This window comes from Oncorhynchus keta, chromosome 35, assembly GCF_023373465.1.
Source record: "Oncorhynchus keta strain PuntledgeMale-10-30-2019 chromosome 35, Oket_V2, whole genome shotgun sequence".
Taxonomy (NCBI): Eukaryota; Metazoa; Chordata; class Actinopteri; order Salmoniformes; family Salmonidae; genus Oncorhynchus; species Oncorhynchus keta.
Window position 1 is genome coordinate 71,441,464 of NC_068455.1, and position 23,577 is coordinate 71,465,040.

Here is a 23,577-nt window from a genome sequence, read left to right on the forward strand (position 1 = left end):
AAAGTAAACACAATTCCACATTTTACTCATTGAAAAGCATTGAAGCATTTCAGTGTACATATATCTGAATAGACTGAAAATTAAATGGAATTAACCCCAACCCTGGTGTTAATCAACCATCACCAAAACCAAAAGGTTTATGTATCATAGTTAATGAATCACTTATTTAAATTACCGATATGATACTGCCTTGGGGTTGTACAAGGAGTTTTCCATCTGAAAGCATCACAGAGCAAAATATCATCACTACACCATCTGCAACATTCAGCTTCTCTGTGAAACATGATTATAAAGTATGAATAAGAATGTAAGAGGTTCTCTTTGTCCTTTGCATTTACCCTTTTCTCCTCTATACCACGTCCCAAGCGTATGGTTATAGCTGACCCCTTACTGAGAGAACAAAAATAATGAAGACCAATGAGAATAATCTCTGCATAATCTTTGTTTACATTTTCATATAACCTCATGACAATGTGGACAGGTTTTTGTACTGTCAGTAGATCACCTTTATATAAGATAAGGACAGGATACAGAGTGAAATTGTTGTTTTGTAAATATGTACCATGGTGTTTTTGGTATGCTAGTCTAGTACCTCAGAGTTACGTTTTCCACTGTGAAATTCTGTATCCCTTTACTCCTGTAGTATTCCTCCATCTGAAATGTAAACAGTGGTCACTGCATATTCACGAAGACTTGAGATAAAATGAATGAACCCCATGGCCTCTGTGGCAATTAAATAGAAAATCACCTGCTGTCTTGAACAGCAGTTGTTATTTTTTTTATTTATCCAAATTACTTTACAAATGTTTTATTTTACTTAAATGTATTTAACACTTAACTTGACATTAGTGTTTTGTCTTACCTCTGTTGTGAAATTCTTGATCTTGTCTGTGTATTCAGTTGAAGTTTTGTCGTTATATTTTTCTATGTACGGGGAATTAGTTTCCATATTATTAACCACCGCTGTCCTATTGAGCGTACCTACAAGAAGACCAAGTGACAACATTTGTGAATGTATCATAACCTATTGACAAATCAAATAGGTGAAGTACTATTTCTAATATATTATGCTTTCTACGTTATCAAAGTGAAAAGAATCTAAGTCTTGTATTCAACACGTATCTATTTCATTTGCTGTGATTATTAAGGGAAAGTATGAGTGTCACTCAGGGCTGTTTCGGTTTCGCAAATTGTATTTGTTTTACAAAATGTCTCACATACCTGGCACTATGTCAGTTTTAAAATCTCTGCAGGTCTCCCCGTGGAAGTCAGGAGGACAGTTGCAAGACTGTCCTTCAGGTGTACCTCCGTTCTCACACTGAATTGGTGGCGTAGCGGTGGTTGCAATAGTAGAAGAAGTTGTACTTGGCAAAGATGGTTCGGCTGTAGTTCCAGCATCAGTAGTACCTCGTTTGGCTGTAGTTCCAGCATCAGTAGTACCTGGTTTGGCTGTAGTTCCAGCATCAGTAGTACCTGGTTTGGCTGTAGTTCCAGCATCAGTAGTACCTGGTTTGGCTGTAGTTCCAGCATCAGTAGTTCCTGATTTGGCTGTAGTTCCAGCATCGGTAATTCCTGGTTTGGCTGTAGTTCCAGCACCAGTAGTACCTGTTTCGGCTGTAGGTCCGGCATCAGTGGTACCTGTTTCGGCTGTAGGTCCGGCATCAGTGGTACCTGGATTGGCTGTAGGTCCGGAATCAGTGGTACCTGGTTTGGCTGTATTACCAGCATCCGTAGTACCTGGTCCGGCTGTAGATCCGGCATCAGTGGTACCTGTTTCAGCTGTACGTCCGGCATCAGTGGTACCTGTTTCGGCTGTAGGTCCGGAATCAGTCGTACCAGTTTCGGCTGTAGGTCCGGCATCAGTGGTACCTGCTTCGGCTGTAGGTCCGGCATCAGTGGTACCTGTTTCGGCTGTAGGTCCGGAATCAGTCGTACCTGCTTCGGCTGTAGGTCCGGAATCAGTGGTACCTGTTTCGGCTGTAGGTCCGGCATCAGTGGTACCTGTTTCATCGGCTGTAGGTCCGGAATCAGTGGTAACTGGATTGGCTGTAGCTCCATCATCAGTGGTACCTGGTTCGGCTGTATTATCAGCATCAGTAGTACCTGTTTCGGCTGTAGGTCCGGCATCAGTGGTACCTGGATTGGCTGTAGCTCCAGCATCAGTGGTACCTGGTTCGGCTGTATTACCAGCATCAGTTGTACCTGGTTCGGCAGTATTACCAGCATCAGTAGTACCTGTTTTGGCTGTAGGTCCGGCATCAGTGGTACCTATTTCGACTGTAGGTCCGGCATCAGTGGTATATGTTTCGGCTGTAGGTCCGGCATCAGTGGTACCTGTTTCGTCGGCTGTAGGTCCGGAATCAGTGGTAACTGGATTGGCAGTAGCTCCAGCATCAGTGGTACCTGGTTCGGCTGTATTACCAGCATCAGTAGTACCTGTTTCGGCTGTAGGTCCAGCATCAGTGGTACCTGGATTGGCTGTAGTTCCAGCATCAGTGGTACCTGGTTCGGCTGTATTACCAGCATCAGTTGTACCTGGTTCGGCAGTATTACCAGCATCAGTAGTATCTGTTTTGGCTGTAGGTCCGGAATCAGTGGTACCTGTTTTGGCTGTAGGTCCGGAATCAGTTGTACCTGGATTGGCTGTAGGTCCGGAATCAGTGGTACCTGGTTCGGCTGTATTACCAGCCTCAGTTGTACCTGGATTGGCTGTAGGTCCGGCATCAGTGGTACCTGGTTCGGCTGTATTACCAGCATCAGTTGTACCTGGTTCGGCAGTATTACCAGCATCAGTAGTATCTGTTTTGGCTGTAGGTCCGGAATCAGTGGTACCTGTTTTGGCTGTAGGTCCGGAATCAGTGGTACCTGGTTCGGCTGTATTACCAGCCTCAGTTGTACCTGGATTGGCTGTAGGTCCGGCATCAGTGGTACCTGGTTCGGCTGTATTACCAGCATCAGTTGTACCTGGTTCGGCAGTATTACCAGCATCAGTAGTATCTGTTTTGGCTGTAGGTCCGGAATCAGTGGTACCTGTTTTGGCTGTAGGTCCGGCATCAGTGGTACCTGTTTCGGCTGTAGGTCCGGCATCAGTGGTACCTGTTTCGTCGGCTGTAGGTCCGGAATCAGTGGTAACTGGATTGGCAGTAGCTCCAGCATCAGTGGTACCTGGTTCGGCTGTATTACCAGCATCAGTTGTACCTGGATTGGCTGTAGGTCCGGAATCAGTGTTACCTGTTTCGGCTGTAGGTCCGGAATCAGTTGTACCTGGATTGGCTGTAGGTCCGGAATCAGTGGTACCTGGTTCGGCTGTAGGTCCGGAATCAGTTGTACCTGGATTGGCTGTAGGTCCGGCATCAGTGGTACCTGGTTCGGCTGTATTACCAGCATCAGTTGTACCTGGTTCGGCAGTATTACCAGCATCAGTAGTATCTGTTTTGGCTGTAGGTCCGGAATCAGTGGTACCTGTTTTGGCTGTAGGTCCGGAATCAGTTGTACCTGGATTGGCTGTAGGTCCGGAATCAGTGGTACCTGGTTCGGCTGTATTACCAGCCTCAGTTGTATCTGGATTGGCTGTAGGTCCGGCATCAGTGGTACCTGTTTCGGCTGTAGGTCCGGCATCAGTGGTACCTGTTTCGTCGGCTGTAGGTCCAGAATCAGTGGTAACTGGATTGGCAGTAGCTCCAGCATCAGTGGTACCTGGTTCGGCTGTATTACCAGCATCAGTTGTACCTGGATTGGCTGTAGGTCCGGAATCAGTGTTACCTGTTTCGGCTGTAGGTCCGGAATCAGTTGTACCTGGATTGGCTGTAGGTCCGGAATCAGTGGTACCTGGTTCGGCTGTAGGTCCGGAATCAGTTGTACCTGGATTGGCTGTAGGTCCAGAATCAGTTGTACCTGGATTGGCTGTAGGTCCGGAATCAGTGGTACCTGGTTCGGCTGTATTACCAGCCTCTGTTGTACCTGGATTGGCTGTAGGTCCGGCATCAGTGGTACCTGGTTCGGCTGTATTACCAGCATCAGTTGTACCTGGTTCGGCAGTATTACCAGCATCAGTAGTATCTGTTTTGGCTGTAGGTCCGGAATCAGTGGTACCTGTTTTGGCTGTAGGTCCGGAATCAGTTGTACCTGGATTGGCTGTAGGTCCGGAATCAGTGGTACCTGGTTCGGCTGTATTACCAGCCTCAGTTGTATCTGGATTGGCTGTAGGTCCGGCATCAGTGGTACCTGTTTCGGCTGTAGGTCCGGCATCAGTGGTACCTGTTTCGTCGGCTGTAGGTCCGGAATCAGTGGTAACTGGATTGGCAGTAGCTCCAGCATCAGTGGTACCTGGTTCGGCTGTATTACCAGCATCAGTTGTACCTGGATTGGCTGTAGGTCCGGAATCAGTGTTACCTGTTTCGGCTGTAGGTCCGGAATCAGTTGTACCTGGATTGGCTGTAGGTCCGGAATCAGTGGTACCTGGTTCGGCTGTAGGTCCGGAATCAGTTGTACCTGGATTGGCTGTAGGTCCAGAATCAGTTGTACCTGGATTGGCTGTAGGTCCGGAATCAGTGGTACCTGGTTCGGCTGTAGGTCCGGAATCAGTTGTACCTGGATTGGCTGTAGGTCCGGAATCAGTGGTACCTGGTTCGGCTGTATTACCAGCATCAGTTGTACCTGGTTCGGCAGTATTACCAGCATCAGTAGTATCTGTTTTGGCTGTAGGTCTGGAATCAGTGGTACCTGTTTTGGCTGTAGGTCCGGAATCAGTTGTACCTGGATTGGCTGTAGGTCCGGAATCAGTGGTACCTGGTTCGGCTGTATTACCAGCCTCAGTTGTACCTGGATTGGCTGTAGGTCCGGCATCAGTGGTACCTGGTTCGGCTGTATTACCAGCATCAGTTGTACCTGGTTCGGCAGTATTACCAGCATCAGTAGTATCTGTTTTGGCTGTAGGTCTGGAATCAGTGGTACCTGTTTTGGCTGTAGGTCCGGAATCAGTGGTACCTGGTTCGGCTGTATTACCAGCCTCAGTTGTACCTGGATTGGCTGTAGGTCCAGCATCAGTGGTAACTGGTTCGGCTGTATTACCAGCATCAGTGGTACCTGTTTCGGCTGTATTACCAGCATCAGTTGTACCTGGATTGGCTGTAGGTCCGGAATCAGTGTTACCTGTTTCGGCTGTAGGTCCGGAATCAGTTGTACCTGGATTGGCTGTAGGTCCGGAATCAGTGGTACCTGGTTCGGCTGTAGGTCCGGAATCAGTTGTACCTGGATTGGCTGTAGGTCCAGAATCAGTTGTACCTGGATTGGCTGTAGTTCCGGAATCAGTGGTACCTGGTTCGGCTGTAGGTCCGGAATCAGTTGTACCTGGATTGGCTGTAGGTCCGGAATCAGTGGTACCTGGTTCGGCTGTATTACCAGCATCAGTCGTACCTGTTTCGGCTGTAAGTCCAGCATCAGTGGTACCTGTTTTTGCTGTAAGTCCAGCATCAGTAGTACTTGGATCTTCTGTAGCAGTTCTAGGGATTTCTGTAGTTGATAGTTGTTCTGTAGTTTCAGAGGTTTCTGTTGATGCCATTGGGGTACTGCTAGCAGAAACTGCAGGAACAACAGAAGCCACAGTTAGCTTTATTTACAATGAAGGCTATTGCTACGTAGTGTTATATTCTGTATTTATTTAGTGTCATCAAGTTACATATACTTTTTAAGTAATAATATCTTAATCATGTTCTCTCTCTAAGCATGGACACAAACTTTCTCAGTTTTACTTGATTGGCTCTAATGCTTTAAGAAGGAAAGACATTCTACAAATGAACTTTTAACAAGGCACACCTGTTAATTGAAATGCATTCCAGGTGACTACCTCATGAGATTGGTTGAGAGAATGCCAAGAGTGTGCAAGCTGTCATCATGACCGAATACAAACTGTGTAGCTATTCCCTCCGCAAGCCAATCAAACAAGCTAAGCGTCAGTACAGAGGCAAAGTAGAGTCGCAATTCAACGGCTCAGACACAAGAGGAATGTGGCAGGGTCTACAGTCAATCACGGATTACAAAAAGGAAACCAGCCCCGTCGCAGACCAGGATGTCTTGCTCCCAGACAGACTAAATAACTTCTTTGCTCGCTTTGAGGACAATACAGTGCCACTGACACTGCCCGCTACCAAAACGGGCAGACTCTCCTTCACTGCAGCTGACATGAGTAAAACATTTAAATGTGTTAACCCTCGCAAGGCTACATGCCCAGACGGCATCCCCAGCCGCGTCCTCAGAGCATGCGCAGAGCAGCTGGCTGGTGTGTTTACGGACATATTCAATCAATCCTTATCCCAGTCTGCTGTCCCCACATGCTTCAAGAGGGCCACCATGGTTCCTGTTCCCAAGAAAGCTAAGGTAACTGAGCTAAACGACTATTAACGACTAACGGCCCCGTAGCACTCACTTCCGTCATCATGAAGTGCTTTGAGAGACTAGTCAAGGACCATATCACCTCCAGCCTACCTGACAACCCTAGACCCACTCCAATTTGCTTACCTCCCCAAAAAGTCCACAGACGACGCAATCGCAACCAAACTGCACACTGCCCTAACCCATCTGGACAAGAGGAAGACCTATGTGAGAATGCTGTTCATCGACTACAGCTCCATAGTATAACACCATAGTACCCTCCAAACTCGTCATCAAGCACGAGACCCTGGGTCTCGACCCCGCCCTGTGCAACTGGGTACTGGACTTCCTGACGGGCCGCCCCCAAGTGGTGAGGGTAGGTATACAACATCTTCACATCGCTGATCCTCAAAACTGGGGCCCCACAAGGGTGCGTTCTGAGCTCTCTCCTGTACTCTCTGTTCACTCACGACTGCGTGGCCATGCACGCCTCCAACTCAATCATCAAGTTTGCGGACGACACTACAGTGGTAGGCTTGATTACCAACAACGACGAGATGGCCTACAGGGAGGAGGTGAGGGCCCTCGGAGTGTGGTATCAGGAAAATAACCTCACACTCAACGTCAACAAAACAAAGGAGATGATCGTGGACTTCAGGAAACAGCAGAGGGAGCACCCCCCCTATCCACATTGACGGGACAGTAGTGGAGAGGGTAGAAAGTTCCTCGGCGTACACATCACAGACAAACTGAATTGGTCCACTCGCACAGACAGCGTGTTGAAGAATGCGCGGCATCCCAAGGGTAGTGAGGTCTGCACAACGCATCACCGGGGGCAAACTACCTGCCCTCCAGGACACCTACACCACCCGATGTCACAGGAAGGCCATAAAGATCATCAAGGACAACCATCACCCGAGCCACTGCCTGTTCACCCCACTATCATCCAGAAGGTGAGGTCAGTACAGGTGCATCAAAGCAGGGACCGAGAGACTGAAAAACAGATTCTATCTCAAGGCCATCCGACTGTTAATGTCACGCCCTTACCTGAGTATTCTTTGTTTTCTTTCTATATTTTGGTTTGGTCAGGGTGTGACGAGGGTGGTATGTGTGTTTTTGTCTCATCTAGGGTGTTTGTACTGTCTAGGGGTTTTGTAGATTTATTGGGTTGTTTCCATCTAGGTGTTTATGTAGGTCTATGGTTGCCTAGATTGGTTCTCAATTATAGGCAGGTGTTTATCGTTGTCTCTGATTGGGAACCATATTTAGGCAGCCATCCTCTTTGGGTATTTCGTGGGTTATTGTCTTTGTTATGTTGCACGTTAGCACATTGTTTCATTCGCAGTCACGGTCGTCTTATCGTTTTCTTGTTTTGTTTAAGTGTTCTTCGTGTTCTTCATGCAATAAAGAAGAATGTATTCTAACCACGCTGCGCTTTGGTCTACTCCATACGACGATCGTGACAGTTAATTAAACAGCCACCACTAACATTGAGTGGCTGCTGCCAACATACTGACTCAACTCCAGCCACTTTAATAATGAAAAATGTATATAAAAAATGTATCACTAGCCACTTTAAACAATGCCCCTTAATATAATGTTTACATACCCTACATTACTCATCTCATATGTATATACTGTACTCTATACCATCTACTGCATCTTGCCATCTTTATGTAATACATGTATCACTAGCCACTTTAAACAATACCACTTTTATGTTTACTTACCCTACATTACTCATCTCATATGTATATACTGTACTCTATACCATCTACTGCATCTTGCCTATGCTGTTCTGTACCATCACTCATTCATATATGTACATATTCTTTATCCCTTTACACTTGTGTGTATAAGGTAGTTGTTGTGGAATTGTTAGATTAGATTACTCGTTGGTTATTACTGCATTGTCGGAACTAGAAGCACAAGCATTTCGCTACACTCGCATTAACATCTGCTAACCATGTGTATGTGACAAAGACAATTTGATTTGATTTGGGTACTTTGAAGAATCTAAAATATATTTTGATTTGTTTAACAGTTTGTTGTTTACTATTTGATTCCATATGTATAATTTCATATTTTGATGTCTTCAATATTATTCTATAACTTAGAAGATAGTGAAAAAAATAAAGGAAAACCCTTGAATAATTAGGTATGTCCAAACTTTTGACTGGTACTGTATATAGTTTTATTTATTTAAGAACTGTCAGTCTTTCAATTTATTGCAGTTGAGAGTTGTAATAGTAGAATGCACATGTTTCAATTGAGAAAATGTGGTAGTACAGTTCTCCTCTTGTTATGTCATTCACTGACAGATCTTAGATATCTATTTATAATTTCCAGCTGATCAACTAGCCCATGGTAGATACCAGCTGTCTAGGTCTTGTAGTTATTACGATGCCCATTGGGGCCTCAACCCCCAGGAGGCCCACATTGATTTTGTTGAGTCACTCAGGTATCATAATACATGGCAAAATGTGTAGAATCACAGGAAATTAGCTTTAAAACTGTGAAATGTTCTCTCTGCCCAATGGCAAAATGTGTTGAATTGCAGGAAATTAAATGCAAAATTGTATTTCTGACAATAAGAGGGGTCTTTTACTCCTCTTGTGTCAGTTACTATTTGTCTTTATGTTAATCAGTTTTTCCTCTGCATAGTTGAAGGGTTCATAAGCATTTCACGGTAAAGTCTACACCCGTTGTATTCGGCGCATGTGATAAATTACATTTGATTTGAACAGTTTGGGGTTTTTAACTACGCCAATAATGACAATATCCATCCGGACCTTTACTACCTCGTAAGGTTGTGTGACGGGTAGTTTATTACCTCTGTTATAGACTTTCAGAAACTAATATTGAACAGGTAATAAACTAATATTGAACAGGTTATAAACTTTCAGAAACTAATATTGAACAGGTTATAAACTTTCAGAAACTAATATTGAACAGGTTATAAACTAATATTGAACAGGTTATAAACTAATATTGAACAGGTTATAAACTAATATTGAACAGGTTATCAACTAATATTGAACAGGTAATAAACTAATATTGAACAGGTTATAAACTAATATTGAACAGGTAATAAACTAATATTGAACAGGTTATAAACTAATATTGAACAGGTTATAAACTAATATTGAACAGGTTATAAACTAATATTGAACAGGTTATAAACTAATATTGAACAGGTTATAAACTAATATTGAACAGGTTATAAACTAATATTGAACAGGTTATAAACTAATATTGAACAGGTAATAAACTAATATTGAACAGGTTATAAACTAATATTGAACAGGTTATAAACTAATATTGAACAGGTAATAAACTAATATTGAACAGGTTATAAACTAATATTGAACAGGTTATAAACTTTCAGAAACTAATATTGAACAGGTTATAAACTAATATTGAACAGGTTATAAACTTTCAGAAACTAATATTGAACAGGTTATAAACTAATATTGAACAGGTAATAAACTAATATTGAACAGGTAATAAACTAATATTGAACAGGTTATAAACTTTCAGAAACTAATATTGAACAGGTTATAAACTAATATTGAACAGGTTATAAACTTTCAGAAACTAATATTGAACAGGTTATAAACTAATATTGAACAGGTTATAAACTTTCATAAACTAAGATTGTTCAGGTTAAATGCATAATATAAACTGTAATACTGAACAGGTTATACACTAATATCTAACTCTTATACAAAAAGTATAATATATAAATGTGAATATTGAACATGCGATAAAATCCCATAAACCCCTGTGTTATTGATCAGCAGAGTGAATCCACAGGCAGATAGCTGGCAAAGAGATCCAGAAAGATTGTTATCAGTTTTCAATTTTCAGTTTTCAACATTTTGAAAGTGTTTCCTGTTGTTATTGTTGATCAGGTTATAGACTTGTATAAACTGTCATATTGATCAGGTTATAGACTTGTATAAACTGTCATATTGATCAGGTTATAGACTTGTATAAACTGTCGTATTGATCAGGTTATAGACTTGTATAAACTGTCATATTGATCAGGTTATAAACTGTCATATTGATCAGGTTATAGACTTGTATAAACTGTCATATTGATCAGGTTATAGACTTGTATAAACTGTCATATTGATCAGGTTATAGACTTGTATAAACTGTCATATTGATCAGGTTATAGACTTGTATAAACTGTCGTATTGATCAGGTTATAGACTTGTATAAACTGTCATATTGATCAGGTTATAGACTTGTATAAACTGTCATATTGATCAGGTTATAGACTTGTATAAACTGTCATATTGATCAGGTTATAGACTTGTATAAACTGTCGTATTGATCAGGTTATAGACTTGTATAAACTGTCATATTGATCAGGTTATAAACTGTCATATTGATCAGGTTATAGACTTGTATAAACTGTCATATTGATCAGGTTATAGACTTGTATAAACTGTCATATTGATCAGGTTATAGACTTGTATAAACTGTCGTATTGATCAGGTTATAGACTTGTATAAACTGTCGTATTGATCAGGTTATAGACTTGTATAAACTGTCATATTGATCAGGTTATAGACTTGTATAAACTGTCATATTGATCAGGTTATAGACTTGTATAAACTGTCATATTGATCAGGTTATAGACTTGTATAAACTGTCATATTGATCAGGTTATAGACTTGTATAAACTGTCATATTGATCAGGTTATAGACTTGTATAAACTGTCATATTGATCAGGTTATAGACTTGTATAAACTGTCATATTGATCAGGTTATAAACTGTCATATTGATCAGGTTATAGATTTGTATAAATTGTCATATTGATCAGGTTATAGACTTGTATAAACTGTCATATTGATCAGGTTATAGACTTGTATAAACTGTCGTATTAATCAGGTTATAGACTTGTATAAACTGTCATATTGATCAGGTTATAGACTTGTATAAACTGTCATATTGATCAGGTTATAGACTTGTATAAACTGTCGTATTGATCAGGTTATAGACTTGTATAAACTGTCATATTGATCAGTTTATAAACTGTCATATTGATCAGGTTATAGACTTGTATAAACTGTCATATTGATCAGGTTATAGACTTGTATAAACTGTCATATTGATCAGGTTATAGACTTGTATAAACTGTCATATTGATCAGGTTATAGACTTGTATAAACTGTCGTATTGATCAGGTTATAGACTTGTATAAACTGTCGTATTGATCAGGTTATAGACTTGTATAAACTGTCATATTGATCAGGTTATAGACTTGTATAAACTGTCATATTGATCAGGTTATAAACTGTCATATTGATCAGGTTATAGACTTGTATAAACTGTCATATTGATCAGGTTATAGACTTGTATAAACTGTCATATTGATCAGGTTATAGACTTGTATAAACTGTCATATTGATCAGGTTATAGACTTGTATAAACTGTCGTATTGATCAGGTTATAGACTTGTATAAACTGTCGTATTGATCAGGTTATAGACTTGTATAAACTGTCATATTGATCAGGTTATAGACTTGTATAAACTGTCATATTGATCAGGTTATAGACTTGTATAAACTGTCGTATTGATCAGGTTATAGACTTGTATAAACTGTCATATTGATCAGGTTATAGACTTGTATAAACTGTCATATTGATCAGGTTATAAACTGTCATATTGATCAGGTTATAGACTTGTATAAACTGTCATATTGAACAGGTTATAGACTTGTATAAACTGTCATATTGATCAGGTTATAAACTGTCATATTGATCAGGTTATAGACTTGTATAAACTGTCATATTGATCAGGTTATAGACTTGTATAAACTGTCGTATTGATCAGGTTATAGACTTGTATAAACTGTCATATTGATCAGGTTATAGACTTGTATAAACTGTCATATTGATCAGGTTATAGACTTGTATAAACTGTCATATTGATCAGGTTATAGACTTGTATAAACTGTCATATTGATCAGGTTATAAACTGTATTTTAGAAACAGCATTAGACCTTCTTAAATTGTATTATCAAACCGGTTAAAGAGTGTAATATTTAACACATTATAAAGGTTAATATTGAACATGTTATAAACTGTGATAAATTGTTATATCGAACAGATGATATATGTTGAAACCATTGTAAACACTTCTAAACTGCAATAATTGGTTTCCTGTTGTAAAGTGCCGATCAGCAGAGGAAGCATTCTCACCAGCAGTGATAAACAGGCAGATGATTAGCCCAGAGATCCAGGAGCGGCTAATGCTGGTTATGGTCATGATGATGATCGTCTAGGTCCAGGTATCTCTCTCTCTCTACGATCCTTAGTCCTGATCCACTCACGGGTGGATGTACCTCTCTGTCAGAATGGTGTACTGAACGCTACACACACCTGTACTCTAAACACACCTGTCCTCTACACACACCTCTGGCTCCCCCAGGTCTGAATGGCAGGGTTTAGCCTTGGGGTGTCATGTTCAGTATGTCTAACCCTTGGACCCATTAAAGTGTGTGTGTGTGTGTGTGTGTGTGTGTGTGTGTGTGTGTGTGTGTGTGTGTGTGTGTGTGTGTGTGTGTGTGTGTGTGTGTGTGTGTGTGTGTGTGTGTGTGTGTGTGTGTGTGTTTGGACCTACCTGGGTCCACGTAGCTATTGTTGGAAGGGGTGTCAGTGTCATAATGTTGCCTAATACTTACTCAGCGTTATCTTGAACCATAAATGCACTAACACTCCTGCCCCTGTCAGGGGACCAGCAGGTGCTCTTTTGACTAGGTTATGATAGTCAGACAGGTTAGTTAAGGATTTTTTTACATTTTCCTCATTTAGCAGACACTCTTATCCAGAACAACTAGGGTTAAGTGCCTTGCTCAAGGTCACATCGACAGATTTTTCACCTAGTCAGCTCAGGGATTCGAACCAGCGCCCTTTTGGTTACTGGTCCAACGCTCTTTTTACATTTTACCATTTACATTTAAGGCAGACGCTCTTATCCAGAAAACAGTGCATACACCTTATGACATCCAGTGGAACAGCCACTTGCATCTAAATCTTTTTTTTTTGGGGGAGAAGGGGGGGTGAGAAGGATTGATTATTATTCCATGAAGAGGTTTTCATGCTCCGGAAGGTGGTGATTGACTCCGCTGTCCTGGCGTCGTGAGGGACACCATTGGTGGGCCAGAGCAGCGAACAGTTTTGACTGGGCTGAGCGGGAACTGTACTTCCTCAGTGGTAGGGAGGCGAGCAAGAGGTGGATGAAAGGGCCTGATCAGAGCCTGGAGGTACTGAGGTCGTTCCCCTCACAGCTCCGAGGCAAGCACCATGGTCTTGTAGCGGATGCGAGCTTCAACTGGAAGCCAGTAGAGCGGAGGGCGGGGTGACGTGAGAGAACTGGGAAGGTTGTACGGGCTGCGGCGTTCTGGATGAGTTGTAGGGTTTAATGGCACAGGCAGGGGAGCCCAGCCAAATGAACGGGAGATGACAAAGTGCCTGGATTAGGACCTGCGCTGCTTCCTGTGTGAGGCAGGGTGAATGCGGATGTTGAGCATGAACCTACAGGAACGGGACACCGCCTTGATGTTAGTTGAAACGTCAGGGTGTTGTCCAGGATCACGCCAAGGTTCTTGCGCTCTGGGAGGACACAATGGAGTTGTCAACCGTGATGGCGAGATCATGGAACGGGCAGTCCTTCCCGGGAGGAAGAGGAGCTCCCGTCTTGCTGAGGTTCAGCTTGAGGTGGTGATCCGTCATCCACGCTGATATGTCTGCCAGACATGCAGAGATGCGGTCGCCACCTGGTCATCAGAAGGGGAAAGGAGAAGATTAATTTGTGTCGTCTGCATAGCAATGAGACCATGTGAGGTTATGACAGAGCCAAGTGACTTGGTGTTAAGAGAGGGCCTAGAACAGAGTGGGGACACCAGTGGTCGTGGTGAGGAGACAGATTTAGCGACCTGTCACTAGGACGCAATCAGCGTGGGCCGCGCGGGAGATGCCCAACTCGGAGAGGGTGGAGAGGAGGATCTGATGGTTCAAGTAAAGGCAGCCGATAGGTCTAGAAGGATGAGAGCAGAGGAGAGAGAGTTAGCTTTAGCAGTGCGGAGCGCCTCCGTGATACAGAGAAGAGCAGTCTCAGTTGAATGACTAGTCTTGAAACCTGACTGATTTGGATCAAGAAGGTCGTTCTGAGAGAGATACAGCTGGCCAGACGGCACGCTCAAGAGTTTTGGAAGAAAAAGAGAAGGGATACTGGTCTGTAGTTGTTGACATCGGAGAGATCGAGTGTAGGTTTTTCAGAAGGGGTGCAACTCTCGCTCTCTTGAAGACGGGAGGACGTGCCAGCGGTCAGGGATAATGCGAGGTTAAGGGAGAAGGTCTCCGGAAATGGTCTGGAGAAGAGAGGAGGGGATAGGGTCAAGCGGGCAGGTTGGGCCGTCAAAAGGATTTCATCTGGAGAGAGAGGGGAGAAAGAGGTCAGAGCATAGGGTAGGGCAGTGTGAGCAGAACCAGCGGTGCGTTTGACTTAAAACGAGGATCGGATGTCGTCGACCTTCTTTTCAAAATGGTTGCCGAAGTCATCTGCAGAGAGGGAGGAAAAGGTGGCAAAGAGCTTCCTAGGGTTAGAGGCAGATGCTTGGAATTTAGAATGGTAGAAAGTGGCTTTAGCAGCAGAGACAGAGGGAAAATGTAGAGAGGAGGGAGTGAAAGGAAAGGACCTCATTTGGTAGCCTGTATCGCAAAAGGACCTCATTGGAGGTAGCCTATAAGGGAGGAGAAGGGTTGAGGAGGCAGAATCAGGAGATAGGTTGGAGAAAGTTTGAGCAGAGGGAAGAGATGATAGGATGGAAGAGGAGAAAGACGGGGGAGAGAGAGCGAAGGTTGGCATTGGCGATACCATCCAAGGGGCAGGACCGGAGACTTGGAGGGGAGTTGCAATGAGGTTTGGAAGAACAGCATCTAGTAAAGATGAGGTCAAGCGTATTGCCTGCCTTGTGAGTAGGGGGAAGGTGAGAGGGTGAGGTCAAAAAAGGAGTGGGACAGAGAGGAATGAGTCAGAGGTAGCCTGGGGAAAAAGACCGCCCAGAACTGTGAGAGGTGAGCCGTCCTCAGGAAAGGAGCTTATCAAGGCATCAAGCCTATAAAAGGACCTCATGATAAGGATGTTAAGCTTGAAAGGGCTGGTAACTGTGACAGCATGGAAAAGGACCTCAAATGGGTAGCCTATAAAAGGACCACTTGGGAGAGATGAGGATCCCGGTGCCACCACCCCGCTGACCAGAAGCTCGGGGTGTGCGAGAACACGTGGGCGGACGAGGAGAAAGTAGGAGTACAGTGTTATCTGTGGTGATCCATGTTTCCGTCAGTGCCTTTATTAAAATGTTTTTTTTTATGTGATTATTGGGTTTTATGCTCTGACAATGGAGGAGTCAGTGACAGTCAGGCAATGTAACTTGGTTGTGTCATGTCAATGAAAGCATTGACGCAGGTTATCTGGGCTATTGTATCTTCTAATATGGTACTTATGAATATACAAATATGAATGATTGAATCAGGAAGGGTGGGAAAGTGGTCTATTTTGGTGACATCACCTTTGGATTCTGTGGCAACCGCCACGCACGCACGCGCGCACACACACACACACCTATTGTGTCTCTTTATAGACCCTGGTAGGTTTGTGTTTCCAGTCATCATTAAACTAGTCCAGTAATAATTGACAATTAAACTGGGTGTAGAGTTACTGTATTACCTAACACAGACAACAGGAAATAAAGGCAAGTCATGTCTCTACCAGTGAATTGTGAAATAATGCTTATCATATGAGACAAAGGCGTGGCGAAAAGGACCTCATTGGTAGCCTATAAAAGGACCTCATTGGTAGCCTATAAAAGGACCTCATTGGTAGCCTATAAAAGGACCTCATTGGTAGCCTATAACAGTGATTTCATAGCATCATAAGTTTCTTTGTTAATGGTGTAATAGGACTGAGTGTAGTTTTTCGCTACAGGTTTCACATGTCCCACTATGTTCCAAACAGATTCCTTTGAGTTAGGTTTCCTTTACAGTGTACCTGTGTAAAGGTATTGTGCAACTGTCACACAGATAACAGGAGAGAGACAGTAAGTTCCCCACATGCCCTAAAAAGGTCATAACCCTTGCCTTTCAGAGTTCTGATAAGATTGATAAGGGGTATCAGAAAAACTAGCAGCGTGAAAGGCATTTACAATATGTGATCAAACCCTTATAACCCTTATAATTCAGCTGTATCGATGTAATATGGTATTGCACCCTATTCCCTATATAGCCCTATGGGTAGTGCAGTGGGAAAAGGGTGCCATTTGGGACGTAGTCTTAATGAGAATGTATGACCCAACAAACATCTAACTGTGTTATTTGTTGGAACGTTGAACTTTGACGTTTATCCATTGTGAGACTGGCTCATTTGGGTTCAGAGAGTCGGCCATCTTGATACACAACAGCATTATAAACATCATAAAGGTAAGCGGGTAGGCTAGGGTGACCCTAGAAAGGGAATTAGGAATAGACTAAATATGTTAGCCGTGTTTTTTCTGTCTATTGATTACCTTGGGAAGCTTAGCAGAAGTAGACATCCTCATGTTATTTATGTTAGTGCAGGGTGAGCTACACATGTGGACTTCCTACTAGGGCACATCGCCTCAGTGCTAACAGTATAGTTAATAGGGACATGACTACTGCATACAATAGCTGTAAGATCAGCAGCGGCATTAAGGGCAGTTAGAGGGACATACATTAGGTTACGTACATTGTACTAAACATTGCTCAAGTGTTTAATTTTTGCAATGTATTTTACTTTTCACTAAAGCAATGAAAACAATCAAGCATACCAGAAAAGCGCTAAAAACAGCCCACGTTAACATACATAGCTTAAGAAACAAGGTTCATGAAGTCAATAACTTGCTAGTAACAGATGACATTCATCTTCTCTGAAACTCACTTAGATAATATACTGTATGACAATACAGTGGTAGCAATACATGGCTAATACATCTACCGAAAATACAGAAATGCCAATGGTGGAGGTGTTGCCGTGTATATTCAGAAATACATTCCTGTAAAGCTTAGAGAGGATCTCATGTTAAATACTGTTGAAGTAATATGGTTCTACAGGTTCATTTACCTCACCGAAAGCCTATTCTTGTGGGAAGCTGCTGTAGATCACAAAGTGCTAACAGTCCGTATCTGGATAATATGTGTGAAATGCTTGATAATGTATGTGATATCAATAGAGACATATATTTTCTGGGTGATTTTAAATATTAACTGGCTTTCATTAAGTTGCCCACTCAAGGAAAGGCTTCAAACTGTAACCAGTGCCTGCAACCCGGTTCAGGTTATCAGTCAACCTACCAGGGTAATTACAAACAGTACAGGAATTAAATCATCAACATTTATTGATCACATATTGTCATGCCCTGACCTTAGTTAACTTTGTTTTCTTTATTATTTTGGTTAGGTCAGGGTGTGACACGGGTGGTTTGTTTAGTTTTTGAATTGTCTAGGGTTTTTTGTATGTCTAGGGGGTTTTGTATGTCTCTGAGTTTTGGTATGTCTTGGGGTTTATATGTCTATGGTTGCCTAGATTGGTTCTCAATCAGAGGCAGCTGTTTATCGTTGTCTCTGATTGGGGACCATATTTAGGTAGCCATATTCCTTGGGTATTTGTGGGTTGTTATTCTATGTTTAGTTGCCTGTTCTGCACTAGCCATATAGCTTCACGGTTCGTTTTGTTGTTTTGTATAGTTTTGTTCTATCTTTCATTAAAGAGTTATGTACGCTTACGACGCTGCACCTTGGTCTCCTCATTTTGACGACCGTGACACAAATTTACTAATGCTTTAGAAATTTGCTTTAAAACAGTATCCAAATCCATCGGATGTAGTGATCAAAATATAGTAGCCACATCTAGGAAAACCAACATTCCAAAGGCTGGGCCTAACAACATTGACAAATACGCTGATTCGGTGAGCGAGTTCATTAGAAAGTGCATCGGCGATGTTATACCCACAGCAATGATTAAAACATTCCCAAACCAGAAAGAGTGGATTGATGGCAGCATTCGCACGAAACTGAAAGCGTGAACCACTGCTTTTAACCAGGGCAAGGTGACCGGAAACATGACCGAATACATACAGTGTAGCTATACCCTCCGCAAGGTAATCAAACAAGCTAAGCGTCAGTACAGAGACAGAGTAGAGTCGCAATTCAACGGCTCAGACACAAGAGGTATGTGGCAGGGTCAACAGTCAATCACGGATTACAAAAAGAAAACCAGCCCCGTCGCGGACCAGGATATCTTGCTCCCAGACAGACTAAATAACTTTTTTGCTCGCGTTGAGGACAATACTGTGCCACTGACACAGCCCGCTACCAAAACCTGCGGACTCTCCTTCATTGCAGCTGACGTGAGTAAAACATTTAAACGTGTTAGCCCTCGCAAGGCTGCAGGCCCAGATGGCATCCCCAGCTGCGTCCTCAGAGCATGCGCAGACCAGCTGGCTGGTGTGTTTACGGACATATTCAATCAATCTTTATCCCAGTCTGCTGTTCCCACATCCTTCAAGAGGGCCACCATTGTTCCTGTTCCCAAGAAAGCGAAGGTAACTGAGCTAAACGACTACTAACGACTAACGGCCCCGTAGCACTCACTTCCGTCATCATGAAGTGCTTTGAGAGACTAGTCAAGGACCATATCACCTCCACCCTACCTGACAACCGAGACCCACTCCAATTTGCTTACCACCCCAATTGGTCCACAGACGACATAATCGCAACCACACTGCACACTGCCCTAACCCATCTGGACAAGAGGAAGACCTATGTGAGAATGCTGTTCATCGACTACAGCTCAGCATTTAACACCATAGTACCCTCCAAACTCGTCATCAAGCTCGAGACCCTGGGTCTCGACCCCGCCCTGTGCAACTGGGTACTGGACCAGGTGGTGAGGGTAGGTAACAACTTCTCCACCCCGCTGATCCTCAACACTGGGGCCCCACAAGGGTGCGTTCTGAGCTCTCTCCTGTACTCCCTGTTCACCCACGACTGCATGGCCATGCATGCCTCCAACTCAATCATCAAGTTTGCGGACGACACTACAGTGGTAAGCTTGATTGCCAACAACGACAAGACGGCCTACGGGGAGGAGGTGAGGGCCCTCGGAGTGTGGTGTCAGGAAAATAACCTCACACTCAACGTCAACAAAACAAAGGAGATGATTGTGGACTTCAGGCAACAGCAGAGGGAGCAGCCACAATCCACATCGACGGGACAGTAGTGGAGAGGGTAGTACGTTCCTTGACTTTCACATCACGGACAAACTGAATTGGTCCACCCACACAGACAGCGTTGTGAAGAAGGCACAGCAGCGCCTCTTCAACCTCAGGAGGCTGAAGAAATTCAGCTTGTCACCAAAAGCACTCACAAACTTCTACAGATGCACAATCAAGAGCATCCTGTCGAGGCCATCAGGCCATCAGACTGTTAAACAGCCACCACTAACATTGAGTGGCTGCTGCCAACATACTGACTCAACTCCAGCCACTTTAATAGAATGGAAGAATAGAATTTAATGGAAATTGATGGAAATTGATGTAAAAAATGTATCACTAGCCACTTTAAACAATGCCACTTAATATAATGTTTACATACCCTACATTACTCAGCTCATATGTATATGTATATACTGTACTCTATATCATCTACTGCATCTTTATGTAATACATGTATCACTAGCCACTTTAAACTATGCCACTTTGTTTACATACCCTACATTACTCATCTCATATGTATATACTGTACTCGATACCATCTACTGCATCTTGCCTATGTCGTTCTGTACCATCACTCATTCATATATCTTTATGTACATATTCTTTATCCCTTTACACTTGTGTGTATAAGGTAGTAGTTGTGGAATTGTTAGGTTAGATTACTCGTTGGTTATTACTGCATTGTCGGAACTAGAAGCACAAGAATTCCGCTACACTCGCATTAACAGCTGCAAACCATGTGTATGTGACAAACCATGTGTATGTGACAAACCATGTGTATGTGACAAACCATGTGTATGTGACAAACCATGTGTATGTGACAAACCATGTGTATGTGACAAACCATGTGTATGTGACAAACCATGTGTATGTGACAAAGACAATTTGAATAGATTTGATTTGAATAGGCCATACAATACGTTTTGTAGTGATTCCTATGTTGTTGATGTAAATGATTTGTAATGAGGAGCAACCATACACTGCACTTGACACATTTCTGAAATGCATTATTCTAGTTGCTAATAAGCATGCACTCATTAAGAACATTACTGTAAAAACTGTTCAATCCTCTTGGATTGACGAGGAAGAAAACATTTAGGGATGAGGCGAAAGGTTTGCCAAATAAGTCTGTCAGCACCACCGATTGGCAAACATACTGCAAATTTAGAAATCATCTGACTTAACTGAAAGAAATAAGAAAATATACTATGAAACAAAGATAAATTATATACAAAATGAAACTAAAAAGCATCTTAAATTACATTTTAGGCAAAAAGGCAAAGTCAGCTCAATCATTCATTGAATCAGATTACTCATTCGTCACAAAACCCAGTGATATTGCCAGATGCTTTAATGATATGATGTCAAACCATTTGTAATGTGATAACTAAAACTTAAATGTAATGTAAATGTAAAATGACAAACCATCGGTGTATGTGAACTAAAGACAATTTGAATAGACCATGTCCCAGGACTTTGACATAGGCCTTGCTGCAAAGTCAGCTCAATCAGTTTCATTGAATCAGACTACCTGACATGAAGGCTCATTCCAGTCCACCAAAACCAGTTTCAGTGATATTGCCAGATGCATTTTAATGACATGTCATGTTCTGTTATAATCTCTACCCGGCACAGCCAGAAGAATGCACCCCACAAGCCCGGTTCCTTGTAAGTTTCTTCTAGGTTTTGGCCTTTCTAGGGAGTTTTTCCTAGCCATAAGCATTGTTTGCTGTTTGGGGTTTTAGGCTGGGTTTCTGTACAATGAGATATCAGCTTAAAGGGTAATAAATAAATTTGATTTGATTTGATTTGATTTGATATTTTCATTGGCAAGATTAGCAAATTCAGCAACAAATGCTGACCAAATTATGAAAGACAAGCTTTGTAAATTTGAATTCCATAAAGTGTGTGGAAGAGGTGAAAAAAATATTGTTGTCTATCAACAATGACAAGCCACCGGGGTTTGACAACTTGGATGGAAAATTACTGAGGATAATAGCGGACTCCTATTTGCCGTATCTTCAATTTAAGTGTGTGGCCTCAGGCCTGGAGGGAAGCAAAAGTCATTCTGTAAACTTTTGGAAAAAATGGTGTTTGACCAGGTACAATGCTATTTTACAGTAAACAAATTGACAACAGACTTTCAGCACACTTATAAGGAAGGACATTCAACAAGCACAGCACTTACACAAATGACTGATGATTGGATGAGAGAAATAGATTAAAAAAATATTGTGGGGGCTGTTTTGTCAGACTTTAGTGCTGCTGGAAAAACATGTGTTATGTCTTTATAGTCACTGCTATATTGTGGATAAAGAGTTTCCTGTCTAACAGAACACAGAGAGTGTTCTTTAATGGAAGCCTCTCCAACATAATCCAGGTAGAATCAGGAATCCTCCAGGGCAGCTGCCTTTGCCCTTTCCTCTTTTCAATCTTTGCTAACAACATGCCACTGGCATTGAGTAAGGCCAGTGTGTCTATGTATGCTCATGACTCAACACTGTACACGTCAGCTACTACAGCGACTGAAATGACTGCAACACTTAACAAAGAGCTGCAGTTCATTTCAGCATTGTAGGCAAGGAATAAGTTAGTCCTAAATATTTCAAAAACTTAAAGCATCGTATTTGGGACAAATCATATATATGTAGTGGTGTATTAATGTTATATGATGCACTGTTATATCATTTGTTGTATGTGTGATGTAAGCGCCTTAATGTGTTTGGACCTGAGGAATAGTAGCTGCTGCCTTGACCTAAGCCTAACCTTAATACTTAGCAGCTAATGGGGATCCCTAATAAATACAAATATTTCTTTAGATATTAGATATAATAATGGATGGGATATGCAGTACAGTGTGTATTCCACCAAGTTACTCAAGGTGATTTAAGAGGTGCGCCTGATAGATCCAACTCCTCCACTATCAAAGCACCGGGGTGCGATTGATTAAATGGACATGAATGGCATCTCCATAATCCTAACTCCCTAAACCCCACCCCTTAACACTCTAAATCCAACATGGGTTTGCTGACCAGTTGTGTCTCTAGATTTTCCCTTCACTTTGGTGATGTAATGAGCGGCAGCCATTTTGAACCAGAAAGCACATCACGCTTCACTTCACTTTATTGCCGTTATCTAACATTTATCAAACCGGTATGTCAAGGCTTCATTCAGATCGTTCAAGGCAGTTTAATAGGTTTATACTTTTACTATCTGTCTCTCTGACACTTAAACTGGTTTAGACCTGGGAACTCATTTATAAAATGTTTTTAGTTTTTATACTACATTTCAAACACAATATGAGAACATGTGGTTTATATATTGTCTACACTCATTAATAAAGTTGTGTTGGACACAAATAAACATACCGTGGTTCTACTCTCATTTTCTCAGACATTTTTGGTGTGGCCCTGGTGAGCAGTGTTCTTGAAGAGTGTAGTATGGTGTACCATCTCAACCAGGGCTCCACGTAGGCTTTTAACACTTCTCCATCATAGCCAAGTACATTGATCTTAATCACGTAAGTTCTATTGGGGCAGTGTGTGTGTTTCTCAGGTGTCTATGTTCATGTAAAAATGTACAATTTAAAAGTTTGTCTGACCCTTGGTCCCATTGAGGTATGTTTGTGTGTGTGCGTTTCTCAAGTGTCTATGCGCCCATGTAAAAATATACATTTAAAAGTTTCCACTGTGTTTCTATTTTTACCTCTGTGACGTACAGGAAGGAATGAGTCGACGAGTTAACGAATGGGAAAGGCAGGGTGAGTCAGAGAGGGTGAGTCTCAGTTGTAGCTGAGAGGGACGGAGGCAGGGAGGGTCTCTGTGCTCTCTGTCTTTACTAGAAAGGGCGATGGTGTTGGGCCTTATACTTATCTAATGTTTGGCCAATCTGTCATCCCA

The 23,577-nt window shown here is 42.3% G+C and overlaps 1 protein-coding gene across 50 annotated transcripts in view; it reads right to left on the reverse strand.

The window, feature by feature from the left end:
• The window catches only part of muc3a (mucin 3A, cell surface associated), a 50,171-nt gene that overhangs the window by 7,561 nt on the left and 19,033 nt on the right, over positions 1-23,577 (reverse strand). Inside the window, exons 1-9 of one of the 50 annotated variants that reach the window (XM_052497610.1) lie at positions 12,588-12,817; positions 4,855-5,580; positions 4,525-4,557; positions 4,426-4,491; positions 1,222-3,894; positions 863-981; positions 593-654; positions 339-390; positions 176-216 (exon numbers count right to left, since the gene is read on the reverse strand). In XM_052497610.1, coding sequence (XP_052353570.1) covers positions 176-216; positions 339-390; positions 593-654; positions 863-981; positions 1,222-3,894; positions 4,426-4,491; positions 4,525-4,557; positions 4,855-5,580; positions 12,588-12,654 — 3,839 coding nt within the window. In that variant the 5' untranslated portion in view covers positions 12,655-12,817. Of the gene's footprint in view, positions 1-175; positions 217-338; positions 391-592; positions 655-862; positions 982-1,221; positions 5,581-12,587; positions 12,818-23,577 lie in introns of those variants that run through there. The other 49 variants (XM_052497627.1, XM_052497615.1, XM_052497626.1 and 46 more) reach the window with 49 other exon arrangements.